Below are 20329 nucleotides of genomic sequence, written 5' to 3'. Positions count from 1 at the left end.
TGCTTTAAGTAGGTACCACAGCCAAATACATCAGACCAGGTGGGGAGAAGAGAGAAACTGAGAAAACATCAAGTTAACAGTTAAAATAACAACAAATTATGCTAATTCGAGAGTAGTAGAAGAATAAGATATCAGAGTGAAGAACAGGTCAAGTTGTCCTCCAGCAGAGATATCTCAGGATAATCTATATAAGTTTCATCAAACAGGAAAGTTTTAAACGTCCTAGAAACAGCTGGGAAGGAAAAGCCCAAAAGCAGCCTGGCCTCATGTTGCATTTGAGGTCCGTCGGAAAAACCACTAACTTCTAATCCAGCAAGTTACTGTGTTGGCCTCATTATAAGCTAGTGTTGGCATTTGAGGGAAGTCTGGAGAAGGGTATCAGGAGAAGGCTTTAAAAAAAACCGAAAGCCTTTTTATTACTTTGATTGCAAAATGTCATTTATTACATCGCTAATAATAGAAAAATAGAAAAGAAGCACTTAATCTGGGAGTTACGGTAAAGCGTTTTTTTTTTTTTTTACGTTAAAGTAGTTGTGTATTTTCTGAAAATGCCACTAAATAAAACACTCGGTGTTTAATAGTTGCGTGTATTATTTATAGAATTAAATGAGCAGCTAATCTTGATTAAATGCATCATATTTTTTGTTGGTCCGTCTTGTGGCACCATTGAGGCGGAGGAGGAGGAAAAAAGAGGAGGTGGGCATCTGGAAGCGCGGCGTCTGCTGCATAATTAAAACATGGCGGAGTCGGAGGAATTTCGACTCAAACGTTTAAAGGTATGAAAATTAAATGATACGTGGTCACAGCAGACGGGTACAGCTAAATGTATTAATTAGCGAGGCTTCGTTTTAACCTTTGTAGTTTAGGTTCAGCTTCCGGTGGAGAGGTGATCCTTTTCGGCTAGCATCGGCTAGCTCGCTACATAGCCCTGCTTAGCATCTTGTTTCAGGGGGGAAAAAATGGAAAACGCAAACATTCACCGCGTTCAGCTGGTTTTTCTATACACCTTTAGGTCCTGTACTAACCCACACATTTAGGCTTGCGTTGCAGTTGCCTCCATTTCTTACAAAACACGACCAAGGACTGCTGAACAATAAAAATAGCAGATTTTAGTCAGTTTTTTTAAATTCCCCGCAGTGACTTCTGAAGCCGTAACATTTGCACAGTCTTTTTAAATTATCCTAAGCAAATGTTGTCCGTTTGCGACTATTTATACATCTAAAAGTGAATGAAACGGTGATTAACTACTTAGTATTAAAGAGTTGGTGACACGCCTCTTGCACACAACTGGACCATACTAGGCCTGGATCCATGTTATACTAGGGAGGATCCCACAACTAGAGGGTCAGAAATGCTCATAAAGGAATCCCCTTATTAGGGGTACCTTTATGAAGTTACACATGTTACCACATGCTATTTGTAGTTATAAACAAACTTGTAGCATAATTTGTCTTCTGTTATTGTCTGGCTTGTTAAAAGTGGTCTACAAATTCTCAGTTTGGTTAAAGTAAAGGTTTTATATATTGCGTAAGCAGTTTTGATTGGTACCATCAAGCTGCTTATTTGAAGTTATGGTTATGATGTAGTTATACCCACTTTGTGCATTATGCTAATACCTCCATGGTGCATCCCCATTATATCTCACCATTATGCTTAATACTTGGTGGAGTGTGTCCAAACATTCAATGACCCGGTTTGGATTAGAGAAGATTGATGAACTAAAGTGTAGATACCACCTTATGGGTGTGTTTCAGCTAGTCAGCAGTAATTTATTAACATAATTTAGATGAAAAAAACTGAGCATCAATTTGGAGGAAACCTTGTTAGTTTGAGTGATAGAAATTTCTAAATGCTTATCAGTTATATTTAAAAACTTGAGGGGATTCTTCCCTGTTGTGTTTTTTTTTTATTCAGCGCGACGAGGAGATGTCCCGAATGTTCGATGAAGTGATGGGGCTGGGAGAGTTTGCAGACTCCTCCAGAGGTTCTGTGGGTTCCTCCAAGAGCGGCGGTCAGCCAGAATCAAAGGGACTGGACGAAACTTTAGAACAAGGGGAAAGCCAGCCGCTTGAAGAAGATAGCAACTCGAGCAGACAAGAGAAAAAGACGGATGAGGGGACAGGAGAGACAAGTTTTCCTCCCCTCACTTCGTCCGCTTCTGAAAAGCCGTCCTCATTTAATATTGTGAGGAGAGAAAGAGGAGGTGGAGGGAGTGGTGGAGCAGCTTTTGATGATGCACTGGATGGTCTTCCCTCTTATGGACCTGAGGAGGAGGATGAGGAGGACTGGCACTATGCCCTGCCGATGGGCTCCCTAGAAGATGTTGATGTGGGTAAGGCCAGCAAAATACGTCAGCTTGGTCAGGAAAACAGTGCGTCTCAGAGCAACCCCTTCGACCAAAAACCTGAAGCTGAAGAGGAGGAGCAAGAGAATGAGGGGAGCACCGAGTCTGCCAACACCTCCCACTCCTCCCAGGACAACACCCCAGAGCACGACAAAGGTAAAACTCTACAACGTTTCTTAAGAAAGAAATTGATCACCAGTCTGTTAAATACAATGCTCCAACACTTTCTGGAACAATATATGAACTACTAAAGTACTCTTCATGTCTGGAAATTAGAGTGTGGAAAAACTATTTGTTTTTGCAAACTTTATTCACTATCCTATTGTATGAACATAGGTTCCATCCTTTAATCTGCTTGTTTAGCCATCTGTCCATCTATCCATGTGCAGGCATTGACACATTTAAGCTCAAAGGCACCCTGCCTACTGACAGATTCAGATTTAAAGAAATCTTTGTATTTAATTGAAAGCGATCTTAATGTTTTGAAGAAGCCCAGTTGGTTCAAAACCCAGCTTGAATCTGATCAAGAATCTGTTGAGGGATCTAAAGATTAAGGTGATGGAAAGGAAGCCTTGCAGCCTCATTGACTTGGAGCTCATTGCTTAAAACTGATTTTTAAAAATACGATAAATGCTTACCAGCAGCTATAATGTAAATTAAAGATTTGTTGGTGACTAATGAGCTGGAGATGAATTCTTTTCAATCTGTAAGTTTCTTCAAATTAAATGTTAATCAAAACAGATTTGTTTGTTTTTTTTTTGTTTCTTTTTTTCATAATTGGCACCCCTTATCTAGTCATATGTCATTCCGTCTGTCATCAGCACCGCCATGCAGATTCACTTCACTGTGTGGATCTACTTACCTCCTTCCTGTCTCTGGTTTTGGTGCTTCCTCATCAAAATGTAAACACAAAATCACTTTCATAAGTACATGTGGTGGACTTTGGTACTTAAACTTTAGAAAATGGGCAAAACAGCTCTGGAAATTTTGAAAGTCATCTTGACACAAACAATGAGCTTAAAACCAAGTAAAAAAAAAGTTGTTTTGCTTCGTTCCACTGAGCAACCATGTAATAGTGGATAATACAAGGAGGAAGTCAGTTATTGGCCAAGGACTTCTCTTATGTTGCTAGTTGTGGTAAAATAATGGTGTGCTATCATCTCTCTTTGTTTACACACTTTCTCTCCTTATTGCTAGCTGACGGGGGCCTGAACCAGACAGAGGAGACGGAAGACAGCCAACAGGAAGAGGTCAGGGATTAAACAAAATTTGGAGTAATTTCACTTTCAAATAGGCGCCAGATATCCATAAAAGTTGGGGATTTTTTTCAGACATCAGGGAACACTCAATTGGAGGACCGTAATCCTCCGCCATCTCCCAAGATAAACATAAAGGATGAGCCGATTGATGAAGGCTATGATGCTGCTTTGCTTCCTCAGAACCCAACTAAGCAAATCAAAGAGGAGCTGGAGCAAGAGGTAGGTGCAGATTTAGTGAAGTCTCAGTTTAGATTGTAAGGAAAGTTCAGTTTAGATCATTTTTAAAGTACAGTCTATTCATGGTTGAGTAGTCACAGATTTTTCTTTGGAATATAACTTCAAAATTATTTACCAAAGATTCTGTTGTTTTTTGTCTTTAAACTCACCTATGAGCATATGCACAGCAGTCACCAAACTCTTCCCTTTGAGGGTGAATATTTTGTTATTTTCTGCAGGTCTTGCTCACTATTAAATTTTTTGTTTATTCTTGAGTGGAGCTGGGTTTCATTTTCAATGTCCTGATACATAAAACCAAGAAACCAAGTAAGAGTGTAAAGATGTTGCTTTTTTTTTTTTTTTTCTTGATGTTTTCAGGAAGAGCTGAGGATCAGCTCTGTCTTCTCTGTAGGAGGAGGAAACACTTTCACGTCTTCTACCAGTGAGTGTCTTTACTGTTCACTTTAAAAGTAACGGGGCTGATTATTCAAAAAGACAAGTCTCGAAGAAAAAGGTGGTAAAATAAATTGTTGTCATTAAGACCCCAATCGGACTAAGACTAAAGCTTTTGTTACACTATTTATCTTTAGCCATGTTGTACTTTTTTTTACCGTGTTTTACTTGTCTGTCTTGTGTATTTATTGGGTAGTAGTTTGGTACAAGGGCTCTGGGGAGCATCGTCTCTCTTTCTGTTAGTCTTGCAGTTTGTCCTTGTGTTGCTGTGACATTGCTGCATATTTGCAGCTGTCACAGGTGGGAATGTAGAAATGGTTCACTCTGCTTTTTTTGCAACTTGCCTCAGGCAAGGAAAGCCTGTCGTTAGCACAAAACCACAGATGTTAAAATATAAAAGGATATATGAAAAGACAGGAGTGGAAAGAGCAAATTCTTCAGGTGGGCTGCGGTAGTGCTGAAGGGATTATGATTGAAATAATTTGATGATTAAAACATTTCAGAGGTAATATTTAATGGAAAAAAAGCTTTTTCTTTTCACTGTACAACAAAACACATATTATAGGTCAGACAGTGTTACGTGAACATCCAGCCTCTAATTCACTCCTTTTTTCTTGGAATTTCAAAAAAAAAAATTTTTAAAACGGGAATTGAAGACGGTCTTTAGCCTGTCAAAGCTTCTACATAAACCTCGATAGCTACATTGAAAATTTACAAGAGGAGGCTAGAACCTTGTTTTTTTTTTCTTTCCACTACTTTTATAGCACAAGTGACTTTGTTTGACTCTTACATTCATGCTTGTATTTCTGAAAATATTTCAGTCATCTGTGGCTAATTTGAGAAAAGTTTCAGCCTCCTTGGTTGGAATACGTAATTTATTGTCCAGCACTTGAATTTGAAATTTGTCTTCTTTCTGCGTTATTTCTGTTCTTATCTTAGATCAAGAGTTCTTAGTTAAATTTTAAAAAACACAAATTCATTCCGAACCAATAGTCAGACTCACTGGTTATTAATAACAAACGGTTACATATTTAGTTTAAAAAAAAAATGTATCCCCCGCCCCTCCTTTTTATTAATCCAAGTGCCTCCAGCTGTTCCGGCCCCGACCACGACGCATATTTTAATCCCCAGCAGAGGGGCCGTCCTGCAGGCCGTGGCTTCCCTCCCAGTTAGACCAGCAGTTTCAGTCCCGACTCCAATACCCACTTTGACCGCATTCCCTCCACGCCCTCCTCCACCTGCGGTACCTGGGAGTGTTCGCTGCAGCGGCTGCGCCAAGGTAAAGTTTGCCAGGGTTCATACGTTAGGTGATAGATTTTGTTACATCTTTGCTTTTTCTTTACTTATGGTCTGTTTTGTAGATTTGGAGGAGATGGGTGTTTAAAGCATGCTGTCTTAATATTTTCTAGGTTTTGCTGAAAGGCCAAACAGCTTTCCAAAGAAAAGGCTCAACTCAGCTCTTCTGCTCCACAGTCTGTCTGACCGGGCATCTTCCACCAATCTCAAAGGGTCGCGCATGTTTCCAGTGCAACAGGTAGAACTTCCTGTAGGCTGCAACACATCAAGGCTTTTCATTACTTTTTTTAGCTACCATATATGTAGTCACTTTGAAGGTCTCAGTCATAAAATCTACCAGTAACTTTGGGTTTATGAACTTATAAATCTTCATTTACCAATAATAGGTGTAGCATAAAAAGAACAATCATGACATTTCTGAACTTTTCTCAAGATCTAAGATTTATTTGGAATTGACACAAAAATTCACTCAACTAAAAATAATATGGAAAAAAATCAACAATAACTGCCAACCAAGAATTATATTTATTGTCTCATCTACTTTCTATGGGGAAAATTAATTTACTAGCAAAATTTTGAGTAACGAGTACTACACTAATTAAACCCTTCAAATTCACAGGAAATGTTCAAGTCAAAGAGACATTTGGTTTTTACTTTGATTTCCACCTTTAATCTGAGACGAAACAAAAAGAGTTGATTATGATTCAGGAGCATTAGAATCTTTATTTAACATCTTCATTGATCAGCTTTCAGCACAAAAACAATTGCAACAGAAATCTGCCTTGACTGGTCCAAAATTGAGATGCTTTACCTCTTTGAGAGACAACTGGACTTCATTTTGTATGTGGAGTGTGGAGATCTTCATTTTGTATCTTGAAGCCTGTGGCTCCTGGGGAGGAAACGTCATGAAGCACTTCTCGACCAATTAGAAGCAAACTTGGTATCACCTGAGAGCTGTGCCGCGTTGGAGAACCGATGATCTGGATTTATTCTTCCCACTGCTCTGTTTGCAGGGAAATCCTTCAGCCAAGGGACATGGTCACGGTCCCAGCAGAAAACAGCACATTCATGCACTTCTGTGGCCAGTTCTGCCTGTCTGTATACAGACACAAGAAGAAACAAGGCGAAAAATTAATAATTGATAAACGACCTGAGAGGAAGCCTGAGAAGCCACCTGAAAAACCAGTGGAGCGTCCAGCTGAAAAACCCTTCTGTGGCGTCTGCAAATCCACCAACAAGGCATGGTGTTTTTTTTCTTTTTTTTTTTTTTTTTTTTTTTTTTTTTTGCTTTTCTGTTTAGCTTTTGACTATGATGCAAGTTATCTTTAACAAAAGTTTATTGCATGGATTGTGTCCTTGAGATGTCTTTGCCGTTGTTCTTGTCCCTTTTAGCTCGAGCTCCTTTGGTGTTTTTGACTTTGATCATTATTTCTGCAGCAGATTGAGCATGAAGTCACTTATCAAGGAAAACTTCACAGACTATGCAGCGACAACTGTTTCTTAGCCTGGCGCAAACAGCGCCAACTTGCCTTGAACTGCTGCGAAGGCTGTGGGCTTTACTGCAGCAGCAAGTCGGGTTCCTGTCACATGCTGACCATTGAAAAGTCTCAGCTCAACTTCTGTAGTTCCACCTGCATTGGCACCTTTAAACAGGTATGTTACAAGAACTGAAGTAGACGTTTCCCTTTCTATTGCTGTTTTAGATTGAATTTCAGTTTTTCTCAAATCAAGTCGGTAGAGAAAGAAATCTTATGATCAGGACTCCCTGAAAAATTGTGAGCAACAATTTATTTCTGCAGAGTTGCAGAAAGACGACAGAGTGTGCCAACTGTCATAAGACCACCGTGGTGTCTTCTACCATCATGGAGCGTGACCACAAGGGTAAAGTTCAACTGTACTGCTCTCCGATATGTGTGGAACAGAGTCGGCCTCCCAACCACAGCCTCACAGGTACGACGCCATGGATGTAGCATTATTAGTTTGGTCCTGCAGACTGAAGCTCAAGGCTTAGCATTAAAACATGATAGTTTAATTTATGTTTAATTCAACTGTTTTTGTAGGTACTTCATTCCCCTGCGGCCTGTGTAAAGTTTCTGCAGTTCCTCAGTATCATCTCGCCATGGTGGATGGCACCATTCGCAGCTTCTGTTCCTTAGCCTGTGTGACCACATTCAGGGTAAAACATCAGCCATATATTCAGTTATAAAATCCAGATTAAATCATTTAAATATGTAGAATTCAAACAATAGACCTATGATTAATTGTTGAATAATGATTTGTTAGATTAAAATTAGTTCCAATTGATTAACTAATCAAGGCTTCTAGACCTCTTTTGGTGTTGTAGTTTGGCCTCCATCCAGCAGAGGGCAACACTGGTCATCCTTAACTGGAGCCAGTTGATGAAGAAACAAAAATGGTGGACAGATCCCAGAGCAGGAAAGAGAAACAGTCCCAACACAGTTTGGGATGGAAACTGGACTTTATGTGGTTCTGTTTAGAAAAAAAAACATTCAACAAGTGAAATATTTAGCCCTTCATTTATGGAAAGATTCTATTGATGCAAGAGAAAATGGCCACTTATCAATTAATTGTTAGTCGATCAATAATTCATTAACTGATCATTTGCATCCCTATATATATATATATATATATATATATATATATATATATATATATATATATATATATATATATATAATGTTTAATTATGTTCTTATTAATTTTTTTGTTCAATTATTTTACAGAAATCTCCTCCCACATCTCAGACTGATCTTACCAATGGAACCTCGTCTCTCAGGGACCTTCCCAATAAGGATGCTCCAAAGCCGGGACCCACCACCTCAGCCAATGGGGCAACTGGGGCCACCTCTGTCCCCCCCATTCCTCAGGATTATTCATCTTCAGTCCCATACCCAGGACACCACCCCAGTTACACGTCGGTACCCCCTCTAGTGCCTCCGCATTCGGCCGTGTCCACTCCTACTCTTCCTGGACAAGCTCACGCCAGATCCCCCCTAGAGCAGCCTGTCAAACTGCTGGAGGACGGGCTGAGTGATGCCATTGCTCTGACCTGCTATCAGTGCAGCAAACAGTTCAGCAACAAGCCGCTGCTAATCACCCACCAGGTGGGAAATTTGAGTCACTCTCTTCACTTTGTTCTATCAATCTGTGAAACCCCTGCTGACAAACATTCATGCCTCTCATGTCGGCTTTTTTGTCCGCTTCCAGGGTCGTATTTTGTTGTTGTGCAGTAAATCGTGCTGTGATCAGTACAACACCCAGAAAAATGTCCTCTCTGTGTGCGACTACTGTAAAGAAGAAAAGGTCCTTTATGAAGTTGCCAACTTCAGTCAGCAGGACGTGTTCTTTTGCAGTGAATGTAAGTTAAAAGATAATGTTTTATTTTCTGTAATGCAAAAAATTTACTTCACTCAACATGCTAAAAAAATAAACACTGGAAAATATTCATAATATAAAATGGAGAGTAGGGTTTTACAGATCAGAATTTTGTGGCTGATTTGGATCTGTGTTTTAGCGCCTTAGAGAATTTTGCATCTATCACAACAAATATTAAAAATACAAATACTAACTAAAAGCATTTCTTCATTTTCTATGATGCAAAGTCAAATTTACTGATATTTATCTACACTCTTGTGTAACAAATGGGAGAAAAAAGTATTAAAAAACTGACAGTATAATTGTAGATGTTATTTTTATCATTCATTCAAATTTGCCAAGACAATTTATCAGAGTTCTTATCAGAAAAAAATCACAATAAATAAGACAATAAATGCACATATCAATTAAAGACAAAATCAATACATTCCTCCTCCTTTCTCATAATCTCTGGCTTTTGCAAGTTTACATTTTTACAAAGTTGTCAATAAAAAGATCCGCCTGAATCTGTTTAAAGTCTAATACGGCGTTTCGAGGTACGGAAACGCCGTACCTCCGTACCTTTTCCAGATTCAAGGTTTGAATCTGGAAAAGTGTAAAATTTTGATCTAAACAAAGTGAATCCTGAAGTCAGGTCAGCTGCGGCAGGTTTAACAAATTCACTGACAAGTTTAGGATCATTAATCCTGTTAATACGGCGTTTCCTTCTTTCGCCCCAGACTGTAAGCAGTTCTTCAAACAGGAACGCGCCCTGCGCCCTTGCTCCTACTGCTGTGGCCTTGGCCAGAAGATGATGCTCAGTCACTATGGAGGGAAGATCGAGGAGTTCTGCAAACCTCACTGCATGTCCCAGTACACGGTGCTCTACTACGGAGTAAGTACAGGACAGATGTCCCATAAGAATATGTTCACTCAGCAAATAACAAAAAAAAACATTGTAGCAGCTCATGCCCAGAAAAAGGAAACAAAAACCTGTCTTAAAGACGTGGAATCTCCTGTTATCCATTGTGGATAATTTACCTTTCAGGAACATCAAGGATGTAAAAAAAATATGTAAATATCGGGGTAAGAAATCAATATTCTTTCTTTTTAGGTTGATTTCTTTTTCCCCTCCGCTGATTAGTGTGTATAAACAAAACTGTTATTCCTCCCTTGGAGATTTCAGTAAAAACTTTATACTCGTGTGTAAATATTCTGAATAGGAGCCCTTATCTGCAGAAACAGGAAGAAAGGTCAGACCTTTTACACTAAGCAGCACAAGAATTGAATTTGGTCATTTTTAAAAAATAAATAAAATTTTTGTTTATTTCTGGAGCTGTGTCACTTACATATAATCACTTTATTTATATCATATTAATAAATTGTGGATAAAATGTTTTTTAGGGCAGTTAACAGGTTAAATTGGTTGAATACATTTTCATAATCCAAAAATGCTATTCATTTTAATCCTAGCAACAGTTTAAAGTCATGCACACAGTCCAATCTGGTCATAAATTTAATATTGTCTAGAATAATGTATACAATGTAATTTATCAAGTTTGCCATCTGTTATATTTTCACAGTGAAGCAGAATAAATAAGGTTTTACTATTCTGTGATTCATATTTGGTTCATTTTCAGATATTTGTGCAGCGCTGGAAAAATTCATTAAAAAAATAAATCAATTTTAGTTTTATTATGCTTTGAGTGAGAATTTTTTTATTTTTCGTAGTTATACATCAGATCTGAAAAGCTTGAACTGACTTCGTCCACAGAACATATGGACGAAGTCAGATCTGCAGCTCTGGGTCAGGGTGTGTTGGCTCCCCTCGGTTTATATCCCAGTGTGATCAAAGCTGATGTTTTATTCTCCCATTGTTCCTCTGCCCAGATGGGTCGGTGCGACAGCTGCAGGAAGCAGGGCTACATGAGCGAGAAACTGCAGTGCCTGGGTTCAGTCTGCAACTTCTGCAACATGGCCTGCCTGTTGCAGTACTGCTGCCTTCATTTTGAGACGACCCAGCACACCAGCAACGGCATGGCCTCCGCCCCACCAGTGCCATCTGGTAGCAAGTTATTTAAAATCTAAATTTCTTATCCAGTTGCCTGCTGCTTCAGTAAGACAATCTTTCAATTTAAATGTATGTCCAGCTCCAGCGCAGCCTCATCACCCCTCGAAGATGAATCCTGTCATTGCAGATGTCGTCTCTTTAGCCAACGGCTCGGCCTCCCAGCCCAGCGGGTCGGCAGGTACAGCGCTGACCGGTTAGTTTCTACCACATACATCCTGAAATTTCTGCATCTTAAGTTTACGTAGCTAGTCCAGAATACATGTTGAAACTCTTGATTCAGCTTCACTTTTTTCCCTAGAAAATTACATAAGTCTTTTTCTCCAGCAGCATTTTACTACGTTTTTCTTTTTTTGTTCTTCCCACTTTATAAAGTACTTTTGGGGCCTTCCCTAGCACTGCATAGGAGAGCAAAGCAAAGCAAGGCGTTTCAATGCCTCCATGCAATGCATGGAAGGCACCTATTACTCTACACCTCAAAATAACTGTTGTTTCCTTTCACCGTTAATGCAGCTCATTCTGTTGCGCGTTCCCTCACATTATATATTTCAAAATGTTTGGCTCGACCCTGTGATGGGTGCTATTGCTTTGTTGGCATTTCAAGTGACCATGACCACGTAAGTAGCAAAAACCAAACCAAATTCAAATCAAAGCAAAATCTAACAGACATTGTTTTTGTCAGTTAGATTCAAAGCAGATAGAATTTTTTGAACAATAACAATATTTGTTGTCAATCTGTTGCTAAGAGATGAGCGGTTTTCTGGTAAACAAGTGCTACAAAGTAAAAATGAGAGGGCAGTGCATTAACATTAGTACAAACATTAGCAGGCAGTGCCTTTGCTCTAAAATAAGCTCTTTAGCTGTTTTTGTTTATTTATCAATCATGATTAGCACTCTGACCTGGAGGAAGTCAATGTGATGCCCCACATGTCACTGGCAGCGTTTTGGCTAACACTAGCATTTTGGCTAACTTTAGCTTGTAGACTAATTTTAACATACTGAATGGAGTAAGTCCACGTTACTCAACATGGTTGTGAATCTGCGCATGCTATGCTGGGTTCCAACTGATGGGCACACGTTTGCAGGCCCTGTTTAAATTACTTATGAAATTTCCTAGTTCAATTCTTTGTTTCATTTTTGTTAAACTGGTTTTATTTATTTTTATTCCATTTTCAGTCGTGTTTTCCCCTTTAAAACTCTTCCACGCACACTTCTGAGCTAATTTAGACCTTCTGTTATTGCTGTTTTATTTCAGTTTTTGTTGCGTTTCTCATTATGTTTTTGTCTTGATTTTGCAGGAGAGCTTCCAACCTCCAGCATAGATGGAAAGAACCTCGATCATGTACGAACATTTCTTTTTAAAATACAGTTCAAACTGATTACATATTAAATATAATTTAAACAAGATTTTAAAAAGGATTTTTGTCCTTTTTAAACTGCTGAGGTTCTAACTGTTATTTACCTGATTAGAGAAAACATATTTCTAAGAAATAATCAGATCAAATCTGTGCATCCTGCAGGCCAGTACTCAGACTGATGCCATGCGAGCGCCCGCGCCCCGTCGCCGTCAGATGAAAAACAAATCTGTTCTGTGCCGACCTTTCACCATGGACCAGGAAATCATGTGCCAGCTGCCTTCACCTTCCCCTGAACTAGAAGGTAACTACATGAAACACCTTTCACTGTTTTCGGCTTGCTGCAAGCCAGAATGCTTCAAAGGAGACTAATGTACTCCTAAAGTACATTAGTTATAAATATTTTATTTATAGTCTTGTGCAGCTAGCAAATGAAAGATGCCAATCTTATCACTTTTGCATGTCAATATGTTATGATGAACGTAATGGAATATATAAGAGGATGAATTTCTGCTGTTTCACATCTAAAATTGGCTTTTGTCCTGCAATTTATTCTGAATGAACACTCAGCTTCACACTCATTTTGCAGTGTGGGTATATAGTAGGTCTAATATGAAATGTTTAGATTGTTTATGTTGAGAAATTTACAAACTAAACTTTCGCATTTTCTCATTTTTTTTTCACCTGAAGTGAGATTCTGCAAAGTAGTTCTTAGCAGTCAATATTCTTCTTGCTCTTTACAGCAGTCAGTGATCTCAGTGAGGAGATAAAAATGACAAAATACAAATATGAAATTTGTACTTTTGTTAAAAATTTAAAATTATAATTTTTTCCTCCAACTGTGTGAATTCCTTCTTGATTCTCTAAACTCAGGTCGCTCTGACTGCTGTGTAAAAACTTGTTTAAAAATTTAAGGAAGTTTTTCATTGAGAATCATCTGGACTAATACCCCCAAAACAAGCTTTTGTCACATCTTAGATGTTTTATTGAATGTTCTTCTTCTGGGATTTATTTAAATAGTTTTCTTAACAATTGCACCAGCTCTGCTAGATAGCTCCTCGCAGTCCGACCAACCATCCAGATCGCCGCTGCGATCTCCAAAAATCCAGGAGGAAACGGAGCCAAGCAACCTCACGCCAGCTCGACTAACCGGGCGCCATTTCCTGGGTAGAAAGGAGACGGATTCCAGCTGCAAGGTGTGCTCCCAGAGGAGGAAGAGGAAGCTGGATGAAGGAGAGGCTGGACAGAAGAAGCAAAAGATGGAGGATGGTAAAAATGAGCCAGAGAAGGAGCAGGAAATTTCTGTCAGCGAGGAGAAAAATGAGGAGAAAGAGGAAGAGAAGGACGCAGAGTCTGCAATAGAGTGTGGCACAATGAAGAGACAGACACCGTTTTACTGTAAGACATGTACTGAGGAGCCCAGCCTCTGTCCTGTGCCTTGTTTTGAACTTTACCACACAAAACTTAACTACGAAGCACCAGGTGAGCCTCTCGAGTAACAGAAACACTTAATTCATACCAATAAACCTGTTTTTATGCTTACTGATGCAGTTTAATGTTTTTATATGCTGTCTTGAATTGTTGAAGTACATGTTGACTTCCTTTGAGGGTCGAGTTTGTCACCCGGTTTTTCTCTCTCCAGCTTCCTGATCTGCTGTTTTGAGAAGCCATCTCCCATCTCTGGCTGCAGACACAGACAAAAAAACAAACTGCAGCTTTAAATCTTCCTGTTCAGTCTCACACTACGCAGTCTGTGCCAATCCCAAACCATGCTGCGAGCGTCTCTCACTCAATTGGAAAACAGATCTTGTATTTTCTTTGTAATTACAGGGTTCCTACAATGTTGAAAAATATAGATTGGAATTTAAAACCTTGATTGATGTGGACAAAATAAAACTGTAGACATTTTGTGTGGAAAAAGGAAACGTGTTTGCAGACTCCTCTCCATATACTGTCTCATAAAAATCTCACTTTGCCCAACAAATTCACTCATAAAAAGTAGAGTAATTATTAAACCGATCACATAATGGACGTTTTGAAGTCATTTACATGTGAACTACTTTAATCATTTTGGTAGGATTTGTCTCAGCATCATGGGCTTGTAGTCTATTGATTATTAAAAAATAATTTCTTCATATAACATAGGGATTGCACCCGAAAGAAGTAGTTATTTTTATTTTTATTATTCATTATTGTCACAACTCTTGGGTATAATTAAGGGAAAAAAATATTAGTCTTTGAAGGATATTTTCAAGATGAATAAGCAAGATCATAAGCAAATATCTCTAAAGTTGATGGTTTGATGTGTCGAGATAGTGAGATGTTATTTAATTTTTAAAAAGGCTCACTCATGTTATCCTAAGAATGAGACTGGCTGTATTTGCCAGAAAGTTTGGGAACTGAATTTGAGATAAAGATGCAACAAAACAGTCAGAGACTTCAACTCAAATTAATTTAACTGTTAGCTCTACAAAACAACTGAAGATAAGATGATGAAACATTTTGCGCCAAATGTTTCAAGATTATGCTATTTTGAGAATAATATAATAAAAACTCTTGCATGACAATCTGAGCCAAAATATTAAGGATCTAATTGAACTGGTTTCATTTAAAAAGAAACCAGTTCTTTATTCCTAGATAATGATTTAATTATCAAGACAAGTAAATAATTCAGTTTAAATTGAACTCTGCTTATCTCAAAATAATGACATCAAAGTTTGCATAGCTAGTCCAGAATACATGTTGAAACTCTTCAACTTCTTTTCCTAGAAAATTACATAAGTCTTTTTCTCCATCTTCATTTTACTATGTTTTTATTTTTTTTGTTCTTCCCCTTTATGACGTACTTTTGGGGCCTGCCATAGCAATGCATATTTATATTAAAATTATTCACATGGATGAGCACAACTTTGTATTCTGATATAAAAAAACTTATCAGCTGAACATAATTATCTTGAGCTCTCATCTTAAGATGGCAAGCTAAACTTTTAATCAGTACCAAACACATATTTTTTCTCAATATGTGATGTGAATAAAAAATTATTTCCATTCATATAATATGGGGCTTTGAGATTGAAAGTAAGGGTACACAAGAAATTGCTGTGGATAAATTAAAGAAATTGATTTTTCCACACAGCTTTGAAGCCTTTATTGTTCTTTTACTGCACACTGCCAATAAGCCTGAAACTATGTAGAGTGCACAAAATCTCAACATTTGTGTTTATTTGTATTTGAAGTCGTGTAGGAACCCTGTATATTATCCGAGGTTTGCAGTATTTAATTTCCACTCGGCTTGGACAGGATTTCTATGATTTGCTGTAGTACTACAGGTCTTCTTTGTGTTAATGTTGCTTTTACTGGTTGAGGATGAAATACTTGAAGGGCTTCTCGGATTCTCAGAGCCCACTGTAAGATCTAATAAAATATTACCTCATTGATATTTGTGTCAGAATACATCGACATGTCATTAAAGTCACAGGGCATCGTCAACTTTTACTCGTCACATTTCATCCTTTTACAGCATGAATTTTTATTTCAAAATTTCCTTTGAAGATCAAGTGCAAAACTTCATCTTTTTATTGGTTTTGTTTTTTTCCTCCTCATTTTCTTTGTTTATTTTCTAAGAAATATTTCAGTATTAAATTGGTGTCCTGTCATTGAAACACTAATTCATGGTGAGCTTTTAGAGAAAATGACGTTCATGGATTTGTGGATGCAAACTTCTTAATCCATCATCATGTTTTCAGTTATGAATGAATCCAACTCGACGTCTGTAAGCATCACATTTAAATCAAAATAAAACACTGTTGCCAGGATAATGTGACTTGAGCTGGAAGTAAGCAGTGTGAAGTTTTGTATCAAACACTTGACTGTCGCCTGTAATTTTGAATCACCTGTTCAGCTGTTTCTGTTACACTATGACTGTTGAAGTTACAGTGACGTCCTTGCAACACTTCACCACTGATGCATCGGAGTCGACTCCAGCTTTGTTTTACAATGATAAAGTTTTCTTTGTCTTATTAGGATTTTTACCAAGTGAATTTTAAATAAGTGGTCTGTTAAAAGAAAACAGTCTCATTAAATGTTTTTTGGAAAAAAAATAAGACTTCTCAGTTCTCTGTTTTTTGTCCAGTTATACTTGTTGGATGATCCACAGAAGATATTTGTTATTTTCAGTTATTTTGTGGCATTAAATATCATCAAATAGTCAAAAGTTAGTTTTATGTTCAGGATCTCTGACCTACAAACATTTCTAGCTGTTGCTCAGCAGACGCGTGTATAAATGTCGACATCTGCTGGCTTAATGTTAGAATTGCACTTTGGTTTATCGAAGGGAACTTGAAGCCATGCAGAAATTAAAAGCCACTAATTGTGTGCAACATTATGTAATAATCTAAAACAGACCATCTTCAGTTTATTTTGAAAAACCAACATATTTTTATAAAGCTTTATTGGTCAAAAGAATATTACAAAATAGAGAAATCTATATCTTTGCAACGTTTTAAACAGTATATAAAAGGACTGGGTTTTTTTTTTTTTTTTTTTTAAAGGATCTGAAACTGGCCCTCATATTAAAAAAGATTATATTGCATCAGTTTCTTGTGATAATTTCTAATGGCACACAAATTGTAACAACTTTGTCTCTAACCAGTTTTATAATTTACTTACAAATGTTTACTGTAACAATTAATTAAAATTAATTAAGGCTGCTCTTGTAGCTTTTATCCAAATTGCATTAGGATCACAGTTTTTATCTGATAGATCAAGGATCTTCAACCTCCAGCTTTTTGTTGTTTCATTTTATATTTTGCAACCATAAAAAAAATCATGGATTGATGAAATTGGTCTAGAACCGCTACTGTTCCTTACAATATGCTGAAAGTAAATGTATTCCAATGTATTTCTTTGTGTTGTAAGTGTTTCAGAAACACTTAAAACACAACAGAAGGTCTAAATTAGATTAAGATTAAATCAATCAACACAAGAAACTCTAACCTTCCTCTTTCTCCCTGTACCCATCATTACCTCAGCTGCAGACAAGGAGGAAAACATAAAGGTGTTCATGGTTCCAGTACCAGTACCAGTCTTTGTCCCAGTGCCTATGAACATGTACTCCCAGCACACGCCTGTTGCCATGGTGGTACCCATGCCGGTATGTGCCAGTTCACTTTGTATGAAATGGGAATAAATGGTTTACATTGGGAGTCGCTGGAGCTGGAAGTTTCCTGTTTTCCAGATCCCAGTGCCGATTGTTGTCAAGCCTCCGACCAAGGATGTAAAAGATGCAGCTGTCCAGATGGAAAAGCTTGATGAAGAGGAGGAAGAAAAAGAAAAAGAAAAAAAATCTTCTTCCAGTATAGGTAACAATTTCAGAAGAAAAAAAAAATCCCTATTGGGATCAGTTATGATCGTCAGGAGGATTTAAATTGTGCCTTCTTCAATAAATCATTTTAATTTAGACGTCTTAAAATGAAGCAAAAAGACAATGGAACCAAAGCCCCTCTCAAAATAAAATCAAAACCGCCTTACCTCACTCCTGATATTTGCATTTCATCAACAAAAAACCTATGGTAAAACCAGGAAGAAGTTTTATTTATGATGTTTTGCTTCAGATTCTTCAGTCGTAATTCAGGTCCAGGAGTAAAAATCTTCTTCTTTCTTCTGCTTCCTGGGTTTGTGTGTTCTTTGCTGTAGATCAGTGCTGTTCCTGTCATTCTGGGGATGTTAAGACTAAAGTCGTCAGTCCAATAAAGCAAAATGAAGAGACAGCAGCTCAGACTGAAGTGCTTCAGACTAATAGCTCAGTGAGGAGCACAGAAGCAGCAGATCATGAGACTGATGACCAACCAGAGACGGGTACAGCTGTCATCAGTCATCCTCCCAGCAGCAGCAGCAGAAGGAAAGATCATCCCTCCTCTCCTGAGATGGATGTGGAAGCTGACCTCCAGCCTGGTGCACTGTCATTTATGGTTATAAGAAATATAACTGATAAAAACACAGATGCTTGAGAGGTGTTTTTTTATTTGTTTTGACAGGATTGTTGAATCAGAACTGGTCTGTTCAACAGCGAGGAGTTAAGAGACGCAGAGAAGGTTCCTACGGCAGGAAACGGGTACAACGCTTTCTGACAGACCAGTGTTCTAAAATTTAAAGATAAGAGAAGCTCAAGTCAAACAAAACCAGGACAAAACTAAAAAGTTAAAAGTTTTTTTTTTAAATAAAAAAGTAAAGCAAAATTAGAAGTTTTTAAGTAGATTATAGTTTACCCTTATGTTTGTTTCAGAAGCATAGTTTTGCAACTGTGCTTATGAGGACAATATTACAAATACAGTGACAATATGTACTTCAGCCAGTGATTATTTTGGGTTATTTTGTACTTGGTACTCATCATTCTTAGATGGTTGTTTTGAGCTACAGCTCTCACCATCTGTCCATCCAGGGTCGAAGGCGAACAAGTTCTGTTGATCGAAGAGTTTCAGGAACACCTGCCCCCTCCAAGCTGAACCATCTGTACGGGGTCAAAGCCTGGTCGAGCTGGATCCGACAGAGCAACAAGCAGCCAACACAATGTGAGGCAACATTGTCGTTCATTTTCTTGAATTTCTGCAACCTGCTCTGATTAGCATTTTATTCTTTTGCCTCCACAGCCAGTCGAGTGGTTTTCAAAGAGGACATCGTTCAGTGCAGCTCCGCTGAGCTGAGCTTCGCTCTGACCCGTTTCATCAGAGAGGTCCGGCGGCCGAACGGAGAGCCCTACAGCCCGGACAGCATCTTCTACCTCTGTCTGGGAATCCAACAGGTGCACAAACATCACGCTGGTTTCCAGTTTGGTTTATTCAGAGTTTTCTGATCTCGTTCGTCTTCTCTGTGAACAGCATCTGTTCCTGCGGGGGCGGATAGAAAACATTTTCACAGATGAGGTTTACAGTCAGTTTGGCAGCGAGCTCAGCAGGATGCTTCAACTTTGGAAACCAAAGCTGCAACCAAATGGTACATCACTGAAGTCAAGCTTTCAGTTGGCCATCTTAACTCAATCAGAACTCAGGTTTTCCCTGATTTTCCCAACTTTCCCATTTCCTCCCTCAGGTGGGATCGTTCCCTCTCGCATCGAAGAGTCTTACCTGTGGGAGTGCAAGCAGCTGGGTGCCTACTCACCCATAGTGCTGCTCAACACGCTGCTCTTCTTCTGCACCAAGCACCTCCGCCTCACCACGCTGGCAGAGCACCAACGTCTGTCTTTCTCCAACTTCACCCGGCGCTTAAAACCCCAAGGCACAGCCAGAAATGTTTACCTCCAGTACGAGAGAAGCAGCACAGAGACATCTGGCTCTGAGCAGAAAGGTGGCGCCTCGAAAAGCAACTTTTTGTAGCTTTTTCAAATTATTTCTTATAGCTGAAACTAATCCAGTCCTATATAATAACTATTAACGGGACCAAAACTGTGTTACAATGCCAAAAAAATATCCTTTAGAACGACCAGGAAGCCTAGGGGTGCTTTTACAGAGAAAGTCTGCCTGCTTGGAAAAATAAGAAATAACTTTGTATGTATTTTAAAATGTGGCGTACCTCATCTTGCTTCCAGAGCATCAGGTAGGGAGCAACGGAGAGATGTGGGAAAACGCAGCCAACCCCCTGCAGTGTCCCGTCCGACTCTATGAGTTCTACCTCTCCAGATGGTGAGTCCCCACAGAGGCACACAGACACACATGCTTCTGTTTAAAGTCAATGCATCTTAGGTTTGTCCTCTTGACCTCCTACAGCCCAGAGTCTGTAAAGAATCAAAGCAGCTCGTTTTACCTCCGGCCTCAAAGGAACGTCCACACAAGCAGGTCAGGGTGAGGAAATTGTCTTTTATGCAGCTCTGCAGACAAGAAACTAAACACAGACGCGAAGGTTCCTCTGATGTCAAACCCTGGGAGGGAAGTATTTCTATAATTTCTGCCTTATTTGATCTAATGTGTCG

The 20329-nt window shown here is 38.7% G+C and overlaps 1 protein-coding gene across 5 annotated transcripts in view; it reads left to right on the top strand.

The window, feature by feature from the left end:
* The first annotated feature begins 519 nt into the window (after nt 1–519).
* LOC129365523 (zinc finger MYM-type protein 4-like) overlaps nt 520–20329 on the top strand; it is a 20890-nt gene continuing 1080 nt past the window's right edge. For 2 of the 5 annotated variants that reach the window (XM_055038766.1, XM_055038765.1), the window contains exons 1-28: nt 521–776; nt 1915–2500; nt 3542–3594; nt 3676–3822; nt 4198–4261; nt 5355–5551; nt 5682–5806; nt 6582–6807; nt 7006–7221; nt 7368–7518; nt 7629–7744; nt 8313–8693; nt 8797–8947; nt 9684–9838; nt 10834–11008; nt 11094–11207; nt 12310–12353; nt 12532–12670; nt 17397–17518; nt 17603–17726; nt 18061–18318; nt 18402–18478; nt 18806–18935; nt 19014–19165; nt 19242–19356; nt 19453–19707; nt 19949–20042; nt 20127–20201. In XM_055038766.1, the coding sequence (XP_054894741.1) occupies nt 738–776; nt 1915–2500; nt 3542–3594; nt 3676–3822; nt 4198–4261; nt 5355–5551; nt 5682–5806; nt 6582–6807; nt 7006–7221; nt 7368–7518; nt 7629–7744; nt 8313–8693; nt 8797–8947; nt 9684–9838; nt 10834–11008; nt 11094–11207; nt 12310–12353; nt 12532–12670; nt 17397–17518; nt 17603–17726; nt 18061–18318; nt 18402–18478; nt 18806–18935; nt 19014–19165; nt 19242–19356; nt 19453–19707; nt 19949–20042; nt 20127–20201 (4481 nt within the window). In that variant the 5' untranslated portion in view covers nt 521–737. Of the gene's footprint in view, nt 777–1914; nt 2501–3541; nt 3595–3675; nt 3823–3971; nt 4034–4197; nt 4262–5354; nt 5552–5681; nt 5807–6581; nt 6808–7005; nt 7222–7367; nt 7519–7628; nt 7745–8312; nt 8694–8796; nt 8948–9683; nt 9839–10833; nt 11009–11093; nt 11208–12309; nt 12354–12531; nt 12671–17396; nt 17519–17602; nt 17727–18060; nt 18319–18401; nt 18479–18805; nt 18936–19013; nt 19166–19241; nt 19357–19452; nt 19708–19948; nt 20043–20126; nt 20202–20329 lie in introns of those variants that run through there. The other 3 variants (XM_055038768.1, XM_055038767.1, XM_055038769.1) reach the window with 3 other exon arrangements.

The sequence above is a fragment of the Poeciliopsis prolifica genome, unplaced genomic scaffold (genome assembly GCF_027474105.1).
Source record: "Poeciliopsis prolifica strain line A6 unplaced genomic scaffold, Auburn_PproV2 SCAFFOLD013, whole genome shotgun sequence".
Lineage (NCBI taxonomy): Eukaryota > Metazoa > Chordata > Actinopteri > Cyprinodontiformes > Poeciliidae > Poeciliopsis > Poeciliopsis prolifica.
The sequence above is the reverse complement of the archived record's forward strand: the minus strand, read 5'-3'. Positions and strand labels throughout refer to the sequence as shown.